Source organism: Diuraphis noxia, unplaced genomic scaffold, assembly GCF_037042655.1.
Source record: "Diuraphis noxia isolate RWA-SAM2 unplaced genomic scaffold, SU_Dnox_SAM2 contig0002, whole genome shotgun sequence".
Taxonomy (NCBI): domain Eukaryota; kingdom Metazoa; phylum Arthropoda; class Insecta; order Hemiptera; family Aphididae; genus Diuraphis; species Diuraphis noxia.
Genome location: NW_028301712.1, coordinates 42,830,727 through 42,853,930, shown reverse-complemented (window position 1 = coordinate 42,853,930; position 23,204 = coordinate 42,830,727). Strand labels below are relative to the sequence as shown.

Here is a 23,204-nt window from a genome sequence, read left to right as displayed (position 1 = left end):
GATACTACATTCAAAATTATGTTTTGTAATTTTCTTAGAATTTCAATGTCGGAGAACGAGTTACGAAATATGGCCAGACACCTTAGTGTATTACATAAAAAGGTGGCTATGTTAGAGAGTGCTAATGCTGATTTATTGTCGAAACACTTACAACTTGTTTATAAAAATTCACGTATACCAAAAAGCACTACATCTGATTGCATTTTAACTGCCATTTCTGATGACAAATAAAACTTGGCTAAAATAACATTTTAATTTTTAAGTAATTCTCTAATTTTCAAATATTTTGTAAAAAGTACAGAGAAAATTTAAAAAACCCCTTTTGACTAATTAAAATAAATTGTCTTTCATTATAATTATAACTAATCAATTTTATTCCATTACACTCTTCAGAGTAATTTTCAATCGAAAAGTTAATTATTTACATTTTATAAATATTATTATAAATAATACTATACACTGATATTTGTTTCACTGTACTCAAAAATTAAATGCTTTCATTATTTATAAATTGTGTGTTATTAATGTAATTAAGTCCTTCCAATAATTATTGTGCCAAATAATAAAAATATTTTCAAAAATAAAGTATTGATTTATTTTAAATGTTAAGTTTGTTATCTGTTGTTGCTTCTGCTACACTGTAAACCCCTTTGAGGAGTTTTCCTTGACCTATCTGTGATGGATCTTTTGGTGGAAGATATGGACCTCGATCACCTGCATATACATAACTAAACACGATCAAGTTAAGGTATTGTATATGATATATGCATAAATATTGAAAGCAATTTTCAAAACAATCTTTAGAATGATAATATAATAGTACTTATTACAAAATAATAAATATAAACAATTAAAAATCTAAAGGATACGGAAGTCGAAGTACCCAATATGTACTCTGTGTAAGTTCAATAGGTGTATCAAATCCAGTTACAAATATTGGACCACCATTGTCATCAGGTTGTACCATAGGATTTAAAGTTACGTGTACAGGTGCTTTAGGAGTTACAATATGGATTCTCATTAGCTGAGCTATCAAAGGAGCTGAGCTGTAAAATAAATAATATTTTAATTTTAAAATCAATCATTTAATACAATAAAATTGGAATTAATTAATTACCTGCAAGGGCAAGGAAAATATAATGGCATATCTGAATTAGACACTTTATTTCCATTTTCCTTTACGATACCATTACCGGCAGTAGTTAATATCTTGTCAGGTGCTGAACACATAAACCGATGACCTCTTGGGCATTCATATTCAACTCCGATGAAAATTTTAACAGAAAATTCTACAGCAACAATTTTACCATTTACATTTTTTACTTTTGATATTAGGATTAATTAATTAAATTGCTATATATTACCTCGAGAACCTTTTGTTTTTCTTCCACGTTGAATAGGAGATGAATTAATTTTACTTTTATCAGAATTCCAGTACCTATCTCTAGGATGATGTTCTAATCGAACAGTGACATCCCAAGGTAGAAGATAAGCTGTAGAATTTAAAAATCCAGGATGTTGTGTTTCTTGAAGTCCTATATTATGCGAGTACAAGCAAGACGAGCCTAGACATACTAAGGACCAAGATGGGAACTGAGGCAACAAACTATTTGGTGATTCAGTATGCAACATGCCTGGTAAGTATTCTGTGGTGCTTGGTTGTCGAACTAATGATTTTTCTGAAGAAATTGATCCATCATATATGTATATAAGAAGTCAATATATTAACAAATTATCAAAATATTTAATATTACCTTTTGTATCACCATCTGCATCAGTTACTCTAATAACAATCTGATTTCCAGAACTGATATCTTCATTTTTTTGCATGTTTGTCAATTCAACAGAAGTCAGACCCTGTCTGTCAGGAACTTCTCTATTTCGAGATGCTTCACCCAAAATTTCATTTATTGGATCTACAGAATGACAACTGGCAAAAACTCCTATGCATAAAATGGAAAAAAATATCAAAAATAATGTAATAATTTAGAAATAATATATAAACAACATTTATTTACCTCCTAAACTTAATACTTGTGTATGACCCATTTGAGTTGGTGTGTGTAACAGACTGGCACTGTTCTTTCTACCAGCAATCACAGGAGGTTTTGCAAACAATTGTGCCGCTCTATGTAAACAACAATTTAATCATTATAGGTTTATACATAAGTTTTTCTAGAAATCTCACCTATAATCTTGTGTACTAGGTTGAAACACTGGAAAATTAATTCTATCTAAACAACCACAGACACAATCATTGGCCATAATTTGATAAAAATCATAGTTAGCTGTTCTAATTGTAAATGGATCTTCACGAGTGCCTTGCTTGTGACCACAGTTGCATGCTGACAAGTACATGACACTACTTGAATGCTCCATAGTAGGTAGTTCGTCTCTATTAATATGGCTGTAAAGCCAATAAAAATATACATTGAACCAACGAACAACTAAAATTATTTCCAAGGATTTTTTTCTATGTAAATAAATGAACATTAAGCAATTATGCATTTATAAGCAATGAAAAATATACTTTAAAAACTTCCAATTTTCAATATTTTATTTTTGACAGTCAATATAATATTAGTTACAGTCTTTATATTAATACGCTGAAATAATTAATGCAGCTAACTAAAAAGTATCAAAAAATAAAAAAATATCATAAATATTATAAACATTACTAATTAGTATTAATTAAGTAATGAAAATATGTTACTCCACACCATGCAAATAATGCACATCTTAGCAATAATTTAGCTGCTAATTAGAAAATGTCAATCATTTTTTTAGTATAAAGTAAAACAAATATGATAATATTCTAAAATTTGCATTTATTTAAAACAAAATATTTTTGAATTACTGACTTTTTTTGTTTATTATGACATTGATTTTAAGCAGAATTATTAAAAAAATAAAAAAATTTGAAACCTATAAATATATAATGGTAAAGAGGTATGATTGAGTATTTTAGAAACTTTTAATCTTTTAACTCTATAAATACCAAGTATTGAAGTATATGTACACTCAATCAAGTTATTAATTACCTACTTTTGATAACCATAACATAATATATCTACAAATATGTAGTTAGTGGACAATATTTTATTTTTATCCTAATTTATTATTAACAAATAAAACACTTATCAAGTAGCTTATGTTATCAGTTTTTTAAAATTGTATACCAAAATAAAAAGTACTTTGAAATTTGATATTGTGAAACCTGAGTTGTTAATATCAGTATATTAAAATATAATATTTATTAACATTGTTCCTCACAAATTGAATTGTATAGAATAGCCCCTAAAACAATAATCAATTCACTGTAGACTAATATTAAATTTAATATTAACAAACAAAGTTCACAATGCCAGGTATTATTTTAATAAAAAAAATGTTTAGTCCATCGTAAAATTTAAGAAAAAATTTGTTATTAATTTTAAAACCTGTTTTTTGTGTCCAATAACATATTTTTAAACAACATACTAGAATATTATAATAGTTTATGGAGAGAGTTAATGATTATTATAATGAATATTATAAAATAATAGACTATAGAACTAAATAAAATACATTTAAGCGTTATTCGAGTGGCTGGATTTTGTATGAGAGATATATAAACCCATAGGAGGTTAAACAAATAGAAACTGGGATTAATTTAAAATTATTTATTCATTATTAACAACTCGGATAAAATATTCATTTTAAATAGCCTTTTTTCATGTTAAAATATAAATTTCATAGTATTAATGATATTAGTAGGTATACTGGGAAAATGTTTGATTGCCATTGAGTTTTTTATCTATAAAAATAATGCGATAAATAAGCCAAAATATTTTCAAATATTTCTATTGCAAGAATAAATATCAAGTAACAGAGTTCATTATATTATAGCAAGCATTGTTAACCATCCTGGTTTAAATAATAAAAACTACTTGTCATCTTGTTCTGGTTCCTTGATAGGTCCATCAACAGTACCCCCTTTATGTAAAGGCTGTGTACATGGGTTTCCAGTTAAAGAAAGAGTTTCACACATTTGACGACCTGATTGCCATAATTTATCACAATCTTGAACTAAAATTTGAATATAATCATCGAGTAAAGGCCCACGGGCATGTTGAGCGAATACTGAAAGTGCTTGAGCTACCTACAAAATACAAAAAATTATACACATCTTATTTAAACTACTTATTGTATCTTATCATATCATACTTTAGTGTCATGATAGTTTCTGTTATAATGAGATGGCAAATTTTCCTGATAGGCTGCCATGGCAATAGGCTGAACTTTACGGCAGCGTCTCTCACTAAAATTGGTATCAATATCTAAAACTGATCTCAACGTTTCCATAGCAATTTTAGACTCTTCATCAAGATTGTTTGCCAAGACAAATAAATTGTACATTTCATTTGCTACTAGACACCATGTACCGAAAGCTGGAGCCTAACGCAAAAAAATTTAAGAACAATAATTGAAAATCCAAATATAAAATAGTATCAATAATTAATAATGGAAAAAAACATTGAAATAATCATTGAAACAATGAGTATAATAAATAAAATATAACATACAACAAGTAAATTTTAAACTTAAATAAGTAAAAAATAACACTTATGCCTTCTTTAATTTCACAGGGATAAAATGTATCATCATACATGAATACACCTAATACCTAATATGTCTTATTTATGGTTCAATTCAAACAAAAATGTGAGGAACATAGAAAAATAAATCCAATATTGCATTTAAAGATTTTAACGGAAATTGTACACTTATGGATAGAAATAAAAATAGGTGAACATTTTTCACACAATCAATTTGAATTTAAGAAAAAAAGATAAAGGAATAACCGAGCAATTCAAAATATAGATAAACTTTTTATACAGATGTCAATAATATATAAACTTTAATGCCTATGTTAATTAATGAGGTATAATAAAAGAAGAAGATAAAGCAAAATACAAAAAGGCAAGTGTGTAATTTATCACCTACATTATTTTATTTAAATCTAGAACAAACATGAAAACATGAGAAAGTTGAGGTTTGTGTACCAGATTACAATGATAGCAGACAGTGAAAAAGGTATAGAGAATGCTATAAAAATAAATAAGATACTAAAACAGGACGATAACATGAAAATTAATGAGACCGAGATAAAATTACTAGTACATATTAGATAACAAGTAGACATTAATATAACTGTAGACAATAACAAACAGTTTTACAAACCTTGGAAGTAAAATTACAAGCGAAAAGAAAAGTTCAATGGATATTAATTGTGAATAGCTGAAGTTAAGATTATATTTTTCAAAAAGAGAAAACAATTCACCAACAAAAAAACAAACATAATCATCAGAAAAACACAAAAATAGATTATAACATTATTTTGAATAGAGTAATGCACTACATTGAATACTAATTGAATAAAAATAGAAGCTTGTGAAACTTAGTGTAAGCTAAATTAGTAATTTGTATTAAAATTTCTTAGATAGATCGAGTGTCAAATGAAGAAGTAAATTATGAGATAAAAGAGAATCATATAGATGACAACTGCAGAAAGAAGAGAGTGGATATGGAATCTCAAAAAGAATAATGCAAGCTTAAAATTATTAAGAGGACGTGATACCCGCATGTGTTGTCTCTGTCTTACAAGTGCATTATATAGTAAATTTTACGTTCAGCAGAACACGTGTAGCTCCGTTTGCTTAAAAATTAGAGTGAATTGACCTCTTATAAAATTTAAAGGTATGATTGTTATCTAGTCAACCTCATATGCTTTTTAATATATTTAAATTTTAAAGGAAGTTATGAGTATTTTAAGATGCACAAAAAATTCACAATTTTAAAATACTCGTAACTTGCTTTAAATTTGATATAAAATAAAAAGCATATGAGGTTGTCTAGATAATAATCTTACCTTTAAATTTTATAAGAGGTCAGTTCACTCTAATTTTTAAGTTAACGGAGCTACACGTATTCTGCTGAGCGAAAAATGTACCATGTTACGCATTTGTAAGACGGAGACAACACATGCGGGTATCACGTCCTCTTAAAGGGAAACCAAGAAACCAAGTAGATGAAGATCAAGGCAGTCGTATATAAATTAAATTATGTGGAATCTAGGAAAAGAATCGTATTATAAAAAAAAAAAATGAAAGTAATGAATAAATAATAATGGAGGAACATTTCATAATTATGCATTATACTAATTTACAGATTGGAAAAAACAATAATTTACTTTTACAAAAATTTCGATTGACATTTTTTTTAGTTAATTTAGATTAATTAATTATCTTGTATCAAATTAAAATAGTTTAGTACCTCAAAATAGTTTGGAATTGTAATAGCATGTCTACCTATATTATCATCAAATCCTCTTTTGAAAGCTACATCAATATGGTCAAATAGAAATTTTTTTATATTATGACCTGAAACAAATTTTCATAAACTTAATTATATTTTGTTCCTTATTATTTAATTGCCTATAAAAGGTAGTTTTATTTTTTTTACAAACTTTTATTTAAAAAATCATTTTCAGTATCTTCTTTAACTTCACAATCGATGAAACGATCTTTAATTTCTATGACAAATTTTAAAATTATTAATTATTAATTATTATCCACCTATACAGCAAAATATCTCATTTATGTAGTGAATACATACCAACAGATGAACTATTGCATAAATTTATCAATGAGTTGGTTAAAAACTCATCCCAGTCTAAAACCTGATCAGGTGCGTCATCCATAAATACATATTCTTGATTAGCTGGGATAGCAAAAATTGATTGAGTACTGCATTTTTAAAAATTAATACACATAGGTATAACATGTATTTGTAAAATAATTTAATAAATTAACCAATTTGAATACCTTATATTTGAAATAATTCGTCTTTTTCTGAGTATACAGTAAATTTGGTCTTCTAAAGAATGTTCAGCTTTTTTTAAGCCTGGGTGACATGGTCCATTTGTTTGCCTAGGTAAAATAAAAAAAATTATTATTTCTATAAATTTCTATAATAACTAATATTACTTGGTTTTTTTAAATTCATTTGGACATGTTTCATAATAAAATAATAATCTTGGTGAACATAGTCTGGTGTTTTCCATCCAACTTGCAGATACATTAGGTATTTTTGACAAAATAGATTTTATTGCATTGAAGAATTTTGATCTAGAATAAAAATACTACAGCTATTAGAATATTTAAAATAAATACAATGAGAATTGCAAAGAAAGTTAAATTTAAAAAAAGAAATTAACCGTGAACAATCAAGAGCTTTGAAATAACTCAAGTAGCTAGTGTCAAATACAGGGACCGGATTTGTAAGTACAAGAATGTGTGATACATTAAACAAAAACAATAATGAACATGCATAATTGTACTTCAATGATGACCAAACTCTCAGAAAACCCTAAAAATATTTAAAAAAAGACAAACATGTAAGATATTATTAAATATTCAGTACAAATAAAATTTGAAATAATATATTTTTCTTACCTTTTCTTCGATTTCGGTTGATAGTTCATCAATATTTTGGGTGATTGTATAACTATCAAAAATACCAGTTAAGTGAAGATAAACAATCCCGCCTGGTTCGTCATAAAAACACTCAATTGATGACTGAAAATAAACCGTATCATTAAAATTATGTAATTTAAAATTAAAATAGCCATAAGTGATATAGGTTCACACTAAATGAGAATACTTCTTTTAAACTTAATATCTATTGATGAAGAAATGTTATTATTTATGAGTTTATAACATTACATAGTTAAAGATATCAAATAAAAAATTATAGAATGTTCAAAAATCAAATTATTAATAAGGTATAGGAATAAAGAATATTAAAATTTTAAACTGACCATTTAAAATATCAAATGAATTAATAAGATTTTGAATTTTTTACCTGGAGTTTTGAAATTGAAGTCGCTTGTACTAAAGATGAATTAAATATTGGACGATCATAGAAGTCATTTACAAATCGAGCCTTGCATGATTTTGAGATTAATGAAGATTTTCCAAATATAGAAACAATAATAGTTGGTTTAGTATTGTTTTGAATTGAGCTATAATAAAGATAATTTATATTAATAAACAAATTAATAAATAATTGACTAAACATAGAAATATACTTTCTGTACACTTCTATAAGCATCTTTAAGTATACAGTTAATGATCAATATTTTGTTAGAATTTTAGATTATTATAATAGATAAAAATATATTGTTCAACATTCTAAAATCATATTATTTTTAAAAAGAAATTTAAAATCTCAGAAAGTTATAACATAAGAAAACTAACTAAAATAAATAAATAAAAATAAACTAGTTTTTGTAGAAAAATTGATATTAAAAATAAAACAATTATTCTGAAGTTTGGCCTATATTATATCGATTTGATAAAAATTAACAACAATTAGTTTCATAGTACATTTAGTATGATACTACATCATTGTTATTATTTTTATGTAAAATATGTTTGCAAATTAAACTAATGATTATATATCTTAATAACATATTATATGAATAGAATTATAGAAATGTACAAATTATTATAAAGCAATATTGCGATAGAAAACGACAAACAAATAGTTAGAACTTATAAAAATAAAAAAAATGATGAAAAAATTAAACCATTATTAATTTGCTTAAATATATATGATTATCTACTTTACATATTTTTTACCTGATAAAATTTTCGTCAAAAGGCAAAGATATTTTCTTATATTTCATGTTTTACAAAAATCTAAAAATTGTTCACTTCATTAATACCTACAAGCTTTAGTTCTAATACTAAATAATTATTTAAAATCAATTGCATATGACAGAAAAAAGTAAAAAATGTAAGTTTTGGTAATTACTAATTACTAATCTGAAATTTAAAATATTACTAATATTAGTAATAAATTGTCAATTTTGTTTACTTTTTTAATTTTGAATTAGATAATGTTAAAATAGATAATATAGATAATATTATTTATTTTTTCGGAAATGAATATGATAACGTTGATAACGTTATCATCGGTAACATGAAGATTAGAACACGGAATAACACGAGAGCCTGCTTGTACGATGTCTATAATATGTCAATTATTAATACATTCAGTTACAGATTCATGGAATGCATGGTTCTTATTTTTTTTAACACTAATAAACAAAACTGATGTTATGTAAAATTCTCAGTTTCTCTTATGATTTTTATTTTTATTTGTTTGTGTTTTTCCGAGGCTTTTAAAGACTAATGTAAATTTCAGATTCTGAACAGAACGATGAACGTACTTATTTTATAGTACTGTGTTTTTTTTTCTGTCCGTTATCATTTTTTTAAAAGAGATGGTGATGCTTTAATTTTCAACTTTATCGTCTTTACTTATATGTGTTGTGAATTTAATTGGTAGGTACTTTTGAGTGATCAAAATTAAGAATTCACAGTAATTTTCAATTTTGAAAAAGCGTCGTAAAAAATGAGAAACAAATGGTGGAAAACGGGGGTTTTTAAAATTTAAAACTATAGATTTCTCATAAAGTAGTTCATACTCAGTGTCAGGCTGGCCCAGGCGGCTAGGAGGCGATCGCATCCGAAGCCCCGACCTGTATTTTTCAAGATGAGGCCTTATTGCATTTGTTGAAAATGTTTAAATACAAGTGTATAATCAAACGTACATTTACCGATCGTGTGCGCACTGCGTGCTGATACCCAAGCTACTCAAATTTACTCAGAGACTGCAATTGGTTAGACCCAAAATCATTTTCCGACATCGAGTCAATGAAACATAGAGATGCTTTAAAAACTATTTGTGAATTAGAAGGAGTATAGACAGACAAGTAATATGCTTGGAGCTAAAACAATATGCTTCTCAATTAAAAAATGTCCTACCAGATTAATCTTCTAGTGATTTAAATTACAAAAATAATACAAATACTCAAACTGAATCATCTAATGATACCGAGAGTGAAGATGAAGTAACAAAAAAAAACTGATTGTAATAAATGCAGAAATTGTATTTATTGTGCTTTTGTAATAATTCGAGAATTATCATTTGAATCAAATCTATTTTGTAATTTATTTATAGTTTACACATTTTTACACATTTTTACCATCTACACAAATTTCGTGCGAGAGAGTTTTTTCAAAACTAAAGATTATAAAAACAAAATTACGATCAACTATAAAACAAGAACATTTGGGTCCGTTAATAATGATGGCTGTAGAAAAAGATATAGAAATCGAAATCGAAAATTGATTGACAATGTGGCTAACTCATCAAATTGATTAAAAAGGACTACTAATATAAATTAAACAATACAACAATCTAGTTCTATTAAGTAATTTAATTTGTTTATATGTATATCATATTTTGTGGTTACATATTGTATAAATATAGATATTGTTAACATTTTGAACATTTTTACTACAGTGAAAGCTGTTAACAAAAAAGTTAAAGCGGTATTTTTGAGAGGCCCTTTGAAAAAAATTCCTCATGATCCCTTTAGATCCCAGGCCGACACTGTTCATACTGTCACCAAAAATCAAAAAATTATGTAAACAGTTATTATAGAAATTTTAAATTCATATTTCGACGAAATTAGATATCATACAAATTCTAATAACTCTCAAACAAATTCATGCAAATGACGTACAAGACATTTGGATAGCTGTTTTCGAAAATTCTTTGATTGGGGGGGGGGGGGGGTGTTCATTTTGTTGTAATTATTTAACAATATTGTAAAATAGTAAAATGTTCGCCATTATTACCTTTAACTATTAGGTATATGTATATAACATAAGGTCCTATGTGCCTATTAAAAATTATTACGTTTTTGGTTCAGTATAATATGAACAGTATTTTTAAGCAATTTACAACAAAATAACTAAAATTATTATTATTATTCGACATAATTCATAGGAATCGACGACTTGTATGAGGAGATTCCTTGTCTTGGAGTGCTCTATGAGGCAACAATACATACATTTAGCGATGAACCTTCAGGTTCTAACCAGTCTGTCGTGACTTATGGAGGTCTACAGTTAAACAAGAACCTTACATTGGATTTACACTGTTCTGCCTCACAGCCGGGGTCCATTTGCTAAAAATGTAGATTTTATGAGTGTTTTGTACTTTAGACAATAATTTCAAAGACTTCTCTGACAACACTGCAATAAACTTAGGGTTGTTATTTTATTAATAAAGATTTCCAGAATTTTAGAAAAAACTTATGGGTTCAGATTGCCAGACATCGATTTCTCAACACTAGGTGAAACTGTATCCGTGTCGCAAACTATAGTTAGTCGGCCTTTAGCCATTGAAGGACAAAGCAACCTCCTGTCAACTATAAGAACAATATCTGTAACACGGAATTCCCAATGCTTGTTCAATGAAACTTTCTTATATTTTTCTCTAAGCTTACGAAAAATTCCTGTTTAAACGCAACTATAGAACATGGTGTATAATATCAACAGCCATGGAATTACCTATATTATCAAAACCTGCCCACCCAATACATACAGGAGATGTTTGGAGGTAGTTACCTTCTTGCCGGCTCTTAAGCTGCCAGTTAATAGTGAAGAATATGGTTACTGTCTAAAGTAGACTCTAAACGATGGACCAACCAGACACTTAGGTATACTCGGGTGAATTAATACATTCATCACACATCTCAGAAACAAATATCAAACACTGCGTAGTAGTGTAGTACGTAGGTACATAACATCTAAGTATGTATTAAAGAATAACCGATGTGAAATAACGAACTGCAATAGTGGTTATTATGTTATTAGAATATTATATGCATTTGTACTCATAAAACAAAATTTTAAGATGTTATACATTATATACATAAATTATAATTGTTATTAGTAAAAAGAATAAGAAAAACAAATTAATAAACAAATTAGAAAGAGTATATTCGTTGTTGTACACACTCATGGAAGCTGGTGAATTATTTTCATCAAACGTACACGATGGACTAGAAACAATGGGATCAAAAATATTTTCGATCAACGTACATGGACATAAAGTACATCCATACTTATCAACAGTCATTGGAATTTCATTGACGAAAAATATTACTTTTTTCTCGCCGAGGCAATCGTTAAGTAGGTACGGCCATCAAATTTGATGCAAAAGGACCTAAATATGATGATTTCCACTTTCTATTGTGCATATCATCAGTGGCGTAATTTGGCCATGTTTGTGGGGGGGGGGGGGATAAAATATTTTAACATTTTACCTATACGGCTATACCCCCCTCCCATAAAAAAAAATAAAAAGTATTTATTATAAGCACCTTTCAGAATTTAGAATAATATATTTATGTACACATGAGACATGGAATAAATTCCGATTAAGTGTACAAATCGATAAGTTATTTTTAGTTCAATAGGACTACGGAAAAATATTAGGATAGGATAAGATAGGACAGATATGACAATATTCTTTCGATCGTCATCGATCCACGATAAAATAATACTTTACGGCTCGGTGGTTTATTTTTGTACCACTACACAAATGTATTAACAAACTCAAAACTTACACAAAACATATTCATATTGCAATAGTGATACTTATAAAATTGCGTGGCTGCACCTAACCTAACGAACTAGGTATGAAGTATTTATGTACAACTAGCATAAAGGATTTGTTTTTTTTGTATTATTTTATAAAGTATAAAATATAGGCTATTTATAATAATATTAATTCTCCGAGGTATTTGATTTCAATATATACTCAATATATACATTTATATAAAAAAAAAAATAATAATATTATTAGATATTATTAGATAATGAAGTACATAGGTATGTAGTTAATCAATCTTTAAAAAAAAGGTCATGGGGGGGATACGACACCCAAACCCCCCCCCCCGTATTTACGCCACTGCATATCATAGAAGTTTGAACTTAGCAGAGGTGTAGTGTCTTTGGCAAAACCTAGTCTAACAATTGCACTAAAAAAAATTTCATTTAAGAATGTCATATTGTGTACAGTGTATACACTGTATACAATATAATAATATACCTAACCTAACCAGATTGAGGCTAAATACGGCAAATCGTGGCTATTATGCAATGAGTAAATTATTCAGATCTAAGCTTCTTTCCAGAGAAACTAAGAAAAAGCTTTATATTTCCTACTTCCTATTTAATTTGAAATGCTTGTAAATAAAAATTAGATGATGATAAAATAATGCGAAGGGGTGACATGGCACCCGCAGGCAAACGCAATTCAAGAAACAAAAAAAAAATTTTAATTTATTGAACAAGGAGAAGGAGAAGGAGTAAAAGGAGGACAAGGACAAGGACAAGGACAAGGACAAGGACAAGGACGAGGACGAGGACGAGGGCGAGGGCGAGGGCGAGGGCGAGGGCGAGGGCGAGGGCGAGGGCGAGGGCGAGGGCGAGGGCGAGGGCGAGGGCGAGGGCGAGGGCGAGGGCGAGGGCGAGGGCGAGGGCGAGGGCGAGGGCGAGGGCGAGGGCGAGGGCGAGGGCAAGGGCGAGGGCGAGGGCGAGGGCAAGGGCAAGGGCATAGGAATACATATTGAAGACTGCAGTGTGTAGTCTCCAGGTCATAGTGAGAATGATTATTTAGAGGTCATTATATAGTTACTCAAGGTTTAAAAATTGTGTACACAAAAATGATGTAGAATTAAATTTAAAAAAAAAATTGAGAAGGAGGGTATTGGCGCAGCAGGCAAACGTATTTCAAGAAGCAAAATAATTTTTAAATTAATGAACTTAGAGAAGTAATGAAAAAAAATGCGAGAAGAACTTAGAAAAAAAAATTGCGGAGGGGTGACCTGGCGCCCGCGGGCAAACGCATTTCAAGAAACAAAAAAAAAAATTAATTTATTGAACTTGGAGAAGTAATGAAAAAAAAATGCGAGAAGTACATACAAAAAAAAATTGCGGAGGGGTGACCTGGCGCCCGCGGGCAAACGCATTTCGAGAAACAAAAACAATTTTAATTTATTGAACTTGTAGAAAAAAATGAAAAAAAAAATGCGGAGGGGCGACCTGGCACCCGCAGGCAAACGCATTTCAAGAAACAAAAAACAATTTTTAAATTAATGAACTTAGAGAAAATAATGAAAAAAAAAATGCGGAGGGGCGACCTGGCGCCCGCAGGCAAATGCATTTCAAGAAGCAATAAAAAATTTTAATTTATTGAACTTAGAGAAAATAATGAAAAAAAATTGCGGAGGGGCGACCTGGCGCCCGCAGGCAAACGCATTTCAAGAAACGAAAAAAAAAATTTAACATTGTTAAATGTTGAAATTATGAAATGATAAATTTGCTTTGTTGAAATGATTTGAAAAAAAATGTGAAGGGGAACACGTGAGCCCGCGGGCAAATGCTTTTCAAGAAACAAAAAAAAATTTAAGAAAAAATGATCAATTAAGAATAAGAATAGTAGAAACTGCAGTGTGTAATGTTAAAATTTTTAAACAAAAAATACAATTGATAATTATAAGCTTATTCGAGAATGATCGTTGAGAGAGCACCAGGTTAACAATGTTGAAATTATGAAATGAAAAATTTACTTTGTTGAAATGATTTGAAAAAAGTTGTGAAGGGGACACGTTGAACTTGTAGAAAAAAATGAAAAAAAAATGCGGAGGGGTGACCTGGCGCCGGCAGGCAAACGCATTTCAAGAAACAAAAAACAATTTTTAAATTAATGAACTTAGAGAAAAAATGGAAAAAAAATGCGGAGGGGCGACCTGGCGCCCGCAGACAAACGCATTTCATGAAACAAAAAAAAATTTAATTTATTGAACTTAGAGAAAATAAAAATGCGGAGGGGTGACCTGGTGCCCACTGCAGGCAAACGCATTTCAAGAAGCAAAAAAAAAATTTAAAAAAAAAATGATCGATTAAGAATATGAATAGTACAAAGTGCAGTGTTTAATATTCAAAATCTTAAACCGATTGTAATACTGTTATTACGCTAATTCGGCTTTAAAACCGTGTTATCTATTATGGTAATATTAGTCAGGTACCTATAAAACATTTCTTCAACAATATTTATATATTTTCTCCCGTTGTTATGTTTACAATGTCGAATACCTTGATAGTTAGTAGGAAAAGATCATTGCAAAGGTAACGACAGTGATGATAGTCATCTATCATCACATAGCTTCAACTCACCATAGGTTTACAAATACCTTCCTATGACTTATGTAACCATCTGCTAGTCACACGGGGAAGGCAGTGCCGTAGCATCCTGGATACGGCACTGAGTTTAATAAGTATCAATTTGAGTGGTGGTACAACGATAAATAGTACTTAGGTATCGCGTGACCAACAGAGATTACCTTGGACACTTTGAATAAAAAGATTCTTAGTTGGTTTCCGACATAAGTGTTTGCATATCAAGTTGATCTATTGATTGTTAACCTCTTAGAACTTAAATCATCCATCAATGGCACCGAACCCTTTTCCAATGTTTTATTTTTAAAATTTAGGATAGGACGGTATATTGTCCACTTTCCTCTACATGGTACTCTATTTTTGCCGATATTAATACATTGGACCTCTTGTAATATTTTTCACCCTTTTAGATTTTTAGGACTTCGTCGCCATATTCATACATACGAGTATAGTCATATATTATGTATGACATATTACATATTGTCATACATTTATATATACATTTTAAATGTGACGACAAACAATTGTTAATGATTTATCCTCCAGTATTGTATCTAACTTACAAGTCGTATAGGGTTTAGTTGACCTATTAATACTATTGAAAACTAAGGAATCTGTTTATTATCAATATATGTGCACCGGCCAATCATCACCATGTGGCATCATGATAATTTTATTTTATGTTTCCATTGTGTCTATATAAAAACGACCCTCAACACCAGAAATAATTAATTATTATAATCTTATGATAAATGATCTAAACATTTTTTTTTTTAATAACAATAAATTCATAAAGACAGATAATGTGTCCAGAAAAAATTTCAATCATTTATAATATATCAAATGACATACGATTTGCTAATTAATATTCTTGAAATTTTTTAGCATGAATTAAAGTACTTTATAGCTTATAGATTTAAGCAATGTAAAATATTGTATTCGTATCATTTGTATTATTAAATAATACATTTTTATTTTCTAAAATAATTTCGGTAACTATGGCTACCTATTAGCATTCTGTAGGTCACAGGTTGGTTTAGAAACACGTATGAGCATATGGGGCAAAGATTCGTCATTAAAAACCCAGGTGGTCACCCATCCGGGAGCTAGTGACGCCAGACGATGCTTGACACACTTTTAACATTACAGCCAATCACCGCGCCACACTAAGCCCCAATATGCACTTTTTGTGTACCCAATTATTAGGTTTGATTATATTATTTTTGGGATTGCAGGTACATAGTATCTAGTGTTGTGTGCATATAGCAGGCCAGAGGTTAATTCCTTTTTTTAAGGCATAAACTGCATGGCTATGTTTTTTACTGTTTGGTTTGAAGCACATGTAAATAGGACCAGGATTCGTCACTAAGAAGCCAGGTGGTCACCCATCCGGGAGCTAGCGACGTCGGTCGATACGTAACCTCAGAACAAGTCACCAACGTGGCCAACCATCGTGCCTACCAGGACGCAAATATACTTTATACATTATATAGAAACCATCAAAAATTAATAACATAATTTTCTTATGTAAGATAAAAAAGATTATAATTACAATACGTATGTTACTTAAAATATTAAATGATGAATATATTTATATTACAACTTCATATCATTTTTAAAAAAAACTGTCCAAAATCTTTTTTAATTCTGTTATTGTATTTAAATATTATCGTCCTTCTATTTTCATAAGTCAATTATCTATGGCAATAAAAAAAAGTATAAATGGTCTGAGATTCGCTTTTTTAAGGGTATATGACATGGAGTAACATATAAAAAGTCAGATCTTTGAGTTATAATATCCAAATACTATTTTATTATTTTAATTAAAGTTGATATCCAGTCTTATGAAGACGTAAAGTATTTTAAGAAAAGTATACAAATTATATTATTTATGCCATAACTTATTTTATTTTTAGTGAATTTAATAAATCGCCATCACGCCCTTATATAAAAACTTTATTGTCCAATTGCTGAGCTCATCACTTTATGTATAACTAATGTAATGCTATTATTTCCCATACGGTTACCCGGATATAATTACATATTGACTAATCTACCACAATAATATTACACCATAGCAAATCACTTCTATGATTTAAAGTTGTTTGATTTTTTTTTTTTAATTGTTATAATAATTTTATGTTATTTTTTAAAAATTTCATTTTTTTTTTTTTTTTGTTAAGATAAATAAAGCTATAGTATGTTTAGTAACGTTGTAAATATATATAAAATTTGTTAGCTTTAAGATGTGAATAAAATATTTGTTTAAAATTATACTAAGAAAATATTAAATAACCAAAATAATACTTTTAGTTGGTCTTTTTTATAAGTGCTCAAGTAAAACACTGTCAAGGGGTCAACTTTTATTATTAATTTAAATTAGTAAATTAAGATTTTTTAGTTTAAATAAATTTATGAAGATTGACTTTTGTAGAATTATGTTATAATAGTTATACATGCATTTTAAATATTCGTTAAGTTTTGGACTTATAAATCAATGATGAACATATCTCAAAACTACTAAAGTACACACTACACATAGCTACATTTGGCATGATGGCGACATTATATATGTGGAGTGTAGGAGCAGCGCCATCATGGGCTACATTTTCATGTTATATTAGGTTCTTAAATTTGAATACACGGCTGTAATTGGATACTTAGAAAAGTTTCTTGTACAAAATTCTAATAATACAGTCAACAATCAATAGCCTGGTCATATTGATAACACTTGAGAAGATGTCAGTGCATTCTGTTTTATCTTTCTGACTCACGCACAACATAACAAATTCTATGTTCAATATAATCAAAATAATTCCTAAAGTTAGAGTGAGATGGCTTCTTTTAAAAATTTAAAGGTATGATTATTATCTAGAACATCTCATATCGTCGTTGGGCGAGTAACAAGTCGTATCTCAAAAAAAATCGATTTTGCGTTTTATACATCAAAAAAAGCAGGGAAAAATAACAGATCTTTTGATAAAATTACATCTTATCATTATTTAATTTCAAAGAGGTTAGAAATAAAATAGTATCATGGTCGTAACTCAGTTATTAAAATGTTGATCATGAAATATGTCGTATCTCATTTCATACGATTTTTGATAATATCACTAATTAATATGGCATGTTAACATAATATTATTATTAGAAATAATATTAGTGTGTACTCATTTGTGGCGAAACTGAAATCGAATTAAATGTGTTATCCTAGCCTTAAATATGACTAGTAAGTAACTAGTCAATTAAGTGTAATATTGTTACATTATATTCCATACTTTGTTATTAAAAAAAAGTATATTTTTTAATATTAATTATGATGGACGAAGAAGATATTGATAAACTATTGAACGAAATGGACAACATGTCAGATTATGGTTAGTTATAATATTTTGTCGCATAATATAAAATGATTCTTGTCCAATAACAACGTGTAAAATCTTTAGATATGGATATGAGTAGTAATGATATTGTAATGAATAACGCTGATGATATAACAAATAATGATGTTGAGTGCACTCTTAGAAACTATAGTAAGTTTTTGATAGTAAAATCTGATAGGTATTTAATGAATTCTACTTCTTTTAATTAATACGCAATATTATAATATTATTCAAGTAGACAATACTGTTAATCCCAGAACATCTGCTAGTGAAAATGTTGAAAGTGCTAGAAAGAAATTGTGTTATGATGAAATTAATAGTGAGAATGATGAAAATATTACTGAGAACACAGGAAAAAATGTAGTTGATGAGGAAATTTCTCTGTCAAACGAAAGTAGGTTTTTTTGTTAAACTAAATAATATAATTATTATACAATAATAAATAATATTAATGTTATAATACTCAATCAATTTTATAACAATTTCAATATAGATGAGCTTGTTTTTGATGGTGTAGAGGTGTTAAGTGCTGATGATAGTAATGATTTGGATATGGATTATGCAGTTACAGTTAGTAAAGAAAGTATGGCAGTCAGTTATAAAAGAAAACTCAATCAGAAATTAAGGATGACTGGAGACCCATATTTAGGGTATAGCCGGTCAAAGAGGAATCAAATTTTACAAAATGTTAATAGAGTTGGTAAAAATATTCGGCCAGCTTGTAATAGTGATGTATGTAGAAAATCTCAAAAAAGAAAATGCAATGAAATAGCTGAAGTAAATAGATTAGGAATATTTAATCATTTTTGGAAAAATTTAAACTGGGATGAAAAAAAAACTTATGTAACATCTTTAATAATAACCACTCCTGTTAAACAACGAACAGTCGAATCATCACGAAGAAACAGTACTATGTCTTACAATTTAAAAGTTAATGATGCATATTTATGTGTATGTAAGACAATGTTTTTAAATACACTTGGATTAGGAGAAAAACAAGTTCTAACTTGGTGCCTAACTGCAAAAGATACTGAGTTGAATAATTGTGAGACAAATAAAGAAAAAAACAAAAGATCTACAATGAGAATTACTCCAGAAAAAATAAAAAGGAAATTTGTGACTGAGTTTCTTGAAAAATTGCCAAAACTACCCTCACATTATTGTAGGAAATCTACCTCAAGGTTATATTTTGAGCCATATATCAAATCTATATCTCAATTGTTCAATATGTATGGTTTAATGTGTAATGAAGAAAATAAACAGCCAGTGTCTAGAAAAATATTTAATGAGATTTATAACAAAACAAATTTTTCTGTTTACCACCCTAAAAAGGATCAATGTGACATTTTTTGTTCTTACCAAACCAAAAATATCGGGGAGGATGAATGGAATGAACATATAAAGGATAAAGATCGAAGCAGGGAAGAAAAAAATAGAGACAAAGAAAAAGCTAAGTGTAATGAAATCATTGTATTCACTATGGACCTCCAGGCAGTAAAAATTTGCCCAAATTTAAAAGCAAGTGCTTTATACTACAAGTGTAAATTATGTGTACATAATTTTACCATGTATAATTTATCCTCTCATGAATGTACATGCTATTGGTGGGATGAAACACAGTCAGACCTCTCTGCATCATCTTTTGTAAGTTGCATAATAGATCAAATAACTGAGTATAACTTAAAATATCCATTAAAAAATATTATACTTTGGAGTGATGGTTGCTGTTACCAAAACAGAAATTGTGTTTTATCAAATGCATTATTGGAATTTGCCATTAATAATACAATTTCTATTGAACAAAAGTACTTAACTAAAGGCCATACACAGATGGAATGTGACTCTGTCCATTCAACAATTGAAAATAAATTAAGAAATACCGATATCTATTTGCCATCTGATTATATGAGGATAACAAAAAGTGCCAGGACTAAACCATTCCCATACAATGTAAAATATTGTGATGTAAATTTTTTTTAAAAATATGAACTTGATTCATACAGGTTTGATACTATAAGACCTGGTAAAAAGGCTGGAGATCCTACTGTTACCAATATTAAGGCTCTTCGCTATAACTGTGATGGAAGTATAGAATTTAAACTTAATTTTGATGATGATTATTTAGATCTGAATTCTGTTCAAAAACAAAGAAAAAAAACAAGTAAAACTTTATCTCCTACAATATATGGGCCACTACATACATCTGACTTAAAAATTCAGAAAACCAAGTGGGAACATTTGCAACAGCTTAAATCTGTTCTCCCAAAAGACTGCCATGAGTTTTATAACAAAATAAAGTATTAACAAAGCTATTACCTTAAATTAAAAATAGTTTTTTTATACATAACCACTTGTAAAAATGTTTTTTATATTTATACTGAAAAATGTTTTTTTTATTATTAATATTTATTCGATTTGATATTTTTAAATAATGTATATTTTATAATATGATTATAAAATGTACTACTACCAAGTAGGTGCTAAACAATTTGTATAAGTATTTTATTAATTGTTACTTATTTTCATAAATTATAATGTTAAATAAAAAAAGGAATGTGATTTTACCAAGTAGGTACTAAAAAATATTTATGTTTGAACAATTTTGATATTTATTTTATTAATTGTTACTTATTTTCATAAATTATAATGTTAAATAATAAAAGGAATGTGATTTTACCAAGTAGGTACTAAAAAATTATTTATGTTTGAACAATTTTGATACGTATTTTATTCATTGTTACTTGTTTTTATAAATTATAATGTTAAATAATAAAAAGAATATGATTTTACCTAGCAGGTCCTGAAAATTCTGAAAAGTTTTAATATTAATAAAAAGGAATTATACTAAGTATGTCTGATATTATTATGAGCTGCATTTTTTTTTATTATTCTGAATAGTATTATACTATTTATACACAAGAAATAAGTCGTATCTCAAAAATAAAAAATCGAAATACATCGTATCTCACAGAAAACATTCTAAGTACAAATTGATATGAAAGTGCCGTAATATTACAATCAAAGATTATTATATTAATATGATGAGAAAAAAAAATTGACATTTATCAGCTAACCTTGATTTTATAAACACGTTTCTGTCTCTCCTAAACATTTTACTTTTTTGAGATACGACTTGTTACTCGCCCAACGACGATATTAGGCTCAATTCTATTATTTAGTAACTCGCTTATAAATCAAAATATACTAAAAAGCTTATGATAAGCCCTAGATAATAATCCAAATATTCTCTTCACTCCAATTTTAGAAATTATTATGATTATAAAGAACATAAAATTTGTTATGTTGTGAGTGGGCCAGTGAGAAAAAAAAGAAATGCACTAACATCTTCTTAACCGGCGTAACCAACCTACTCTTTTTATTCTATCCAATAAGTCGAAGGTTGTAAACCTATTAACTTGGTAGTTTCAGCCAAAAGGTCGAGTAACCAATGCAATTCAAGATCCTTTCCTACGTATTCGGCATTGTCAACACAACTATTCTACCTAACTATTCCCCCTTCTGCCACCTAACCTAACTAACCCTCTAAACCTTCTCACTCTCTCGCTCTCTCCCTATTCCTCTCACTCGTTCTCACTCACCACCACTAACTCTCCCTAACTTTACCCCTGTCACTCTCTCTCTTTATCTCTCACTCGCCCTCTCTCTCTATTTCTCTTTTTCTACCCCTCTCACTCCCACTACATCTCCCACCCACTCTATCCAACTCCCTCTCCTCTCCCTACCTCACCCCCTTTCATTTACCCTCTCCAGTCCTTACTTTACCCCCATCTCACTCTCTTCTGCCTCTATCTCCCTTCCCTACATCACCTACCCACTATCTGTCACCCTCTCCCCTTCTTACCTTACCCCCTACTCACTATCTGTCCCCCTCTCTTTCCCTATTCCTCTCTACCAACCCACCCCCCTTTCTTACCACTCCTAACCTAACAGGTCATCGTACCTGATAATGGGTGAAAATATTTAAATATCATTAAGGAAATCTATTAATCTTATATAGGTACCTGACCAATTTTCTATTTTTTATCGTGACTTAATCGATAACCGAAATAGTGTATGCCAGTAATTACAATACAATTAACAGAAAAATTACAAGAAATGTGTTCACTGATTAATAATACAGAATATTAAAAAGAAACCTACTGAAAAATAGAAAAATACATACCCCATATCCGAATCAATATCTGCTATAAAACTTCGTCTTTGAAACACTGCATCGTTATCAAATTCTATTTCTGAATATGATATTTTATTTTTTTATGAATATGCGTCAACGTCTCAACGATACTTGACTTGGGCAGCATATTTTTCGTGATATTAAGAATTTGTTTCTTATTTATTGCTTCAACAATCATCGGGAAGCATATTTTTCATGCAAATAAATATTTATTTTAATCATAAAAAGTAAATTTAAGCACCAAAATAATATCTTTTTAAAACTTACTTTAACATCGACGCTTCCAAAAATTTTTGAAATCCGAGACGTGTGATTGTGCACTGCAACGCCGACGCCGACGTAGGAACACTTTGGAAACTTAAGTCTGAAAATATTGTTGTTCTTGAAAAATTAAACCGTTCGTCATGCAGTATATTATGTTTTTTTGTTTATGTCTGGTTTTCGAACTGAAATTTTAGTATCTTTAATCGAATACGT

At 28.9% G+C, this 23,204-nt stretch overlaps 3 protein-coding genes across 6 annotated transcripts in view; 2 read left to right on the top strand and 1 right to left on the bottom strand.

Moving 5' to 3' along the window:
* The window catches only part of LOC107169103 (uncharacterized), an 18,366-nt gene extending 17,763 nt beyond the window's left edge, over window positions 1-603 (top strand). For both annotated transcript variants that reach the window (XM_089219215.1, XM_015518742.2), the window contains one exon: window positions 39-603. In XM_089219215.1, coding sequence (XP_089075341.1) covers window positions 39-231 — 193 coding nt within the window. In that variant the 3' untranslated portion in view covers window positions 232-603. The remainder of the gene's footprint in view (window positions 1-38) is intronic.
* LOC107169102 (nonsense-mediated mRNA decay factor SMG8) lies at window positions 572-23,204 on the bottom strand. 3 transcript variants are annotated; one of them, XM_089219212.1, is made up of 19 exons: window positions 22,716-23,204; window positions 8,685-8,744; window positions 7,906-8,065; window positions 7,497-7,619; window positions 7,259-7,410; window positions 7,029-7,169; window positions 6,867-6,971; window positions 6,658-6,788; window positions 6,509-6,574; window positions 6,316-6,422; window positions 4,207-4,437; window positions 3,930-4,141; window positions 2,189-2,407; window positions 2,019-2,128; window positions 1,755-1,943; window positions 1,365-1,679; window positions 1,118-1,289; window positions 870-1,046; window positions 572-728 (listed from the first exon to the last, which is right to left on the bottom strand). In XM_089219212.1, exons 2-19 carry the CDS (start codon window positions 8,729-8,731, stop codon window positions 599-601), a joined length of 2,787 nt encoding a protein of 928 aa, XP_089075338.1. In that variant the 5' UTR covers window positions 8,732-8,744; window positions 22,716-23,204; the 3' UTR covers window positions 572-598. The 3 variants fall into 3 exon arrangements, with proteins under 3 accessions (XP_089075338.1, XP_089075339.1, XP_089075340.1); XM_089219213.1 differs by lacking the exon at window positions 8,685-8,744 and having other exon boundaries at window positions 22,716-23,196; XM_089219214.1 differs by lacking the exons at window positions 7,259-7,410; window positions 8,685-8,744; window positions 22,716-23,204 and having other exon boundaries at window positions 7,906-8,046.
* LOC149058490 (uncharacterized) lies at window positions 18,295-21,206 on the top strand. Its single transcript, XM_089221361.1, has 4 exons — window positions 18,295-18,526; window positions 18,596-18,682; window positions 18,768-18,926; window positions 19,026-21,206. Exons 1-4 carry the CDS (start codon window positions 18,466-18,468, stop codon window positions 20,510-20,512), a joined length of 1,794 nt encoding a protein of 597 aa, XP_089077487.1. The 5' UTR covers window positions 18,295-18,465; the 3' UTR covers window positions 20,513-21,206.

What these genes read in the sequence shown, in the direction of transcription:
- LOC107169102 (XM_089219212.1), bottom strand. Translation starts at nt 8,731, where the DNA reads ATGAAATATAAGAAAATATCTTTGCCTTTTGACGAAAATTTTATCAG. An exon ending in ATGCAATAGTTCATCTGTTG is followed by an intron (nt 6,575 to 6,657) that starts GTATGTATTCAC and finishes AATTTGTCATAG; the next exon opens with AAATTAAAGATCGTTTCATC. An exon ending in AAAAACAAAAGGTTCTCGAG is followed by an intron (nt 1,290 to 1,364) that starts GTAATATATAGC and finishes TTGTTGCTGTAG; the next exon opens with AATTTTCTGTTAAAATTTTC.
- LOC149058490 (XM_089221361.1), top strand. Translation starts at nt 18,466, where the DNA reads ATGATGGACGAAGAAGATATTGATAAACTATTGAACGAAATGGACAAC. An exon ending in GTGCACTCTTAGAAACTATA is followed by an intron (nt 18,683 to 18,767) that starts GTAAGTTTTTGA and finishes ATATTATTCAAG; the next exon opens with TAGACAATACTGTTAATCCC. An exon ending in AATTTCTCTGTCAAACGAAA is followed by an intron (nt 18,927 to 19,025) that starts GTAGGTTTTTTT and finishes ATTTCAATATAG; the next exon opens with ATGAGCTTGTTTTTGATGGT.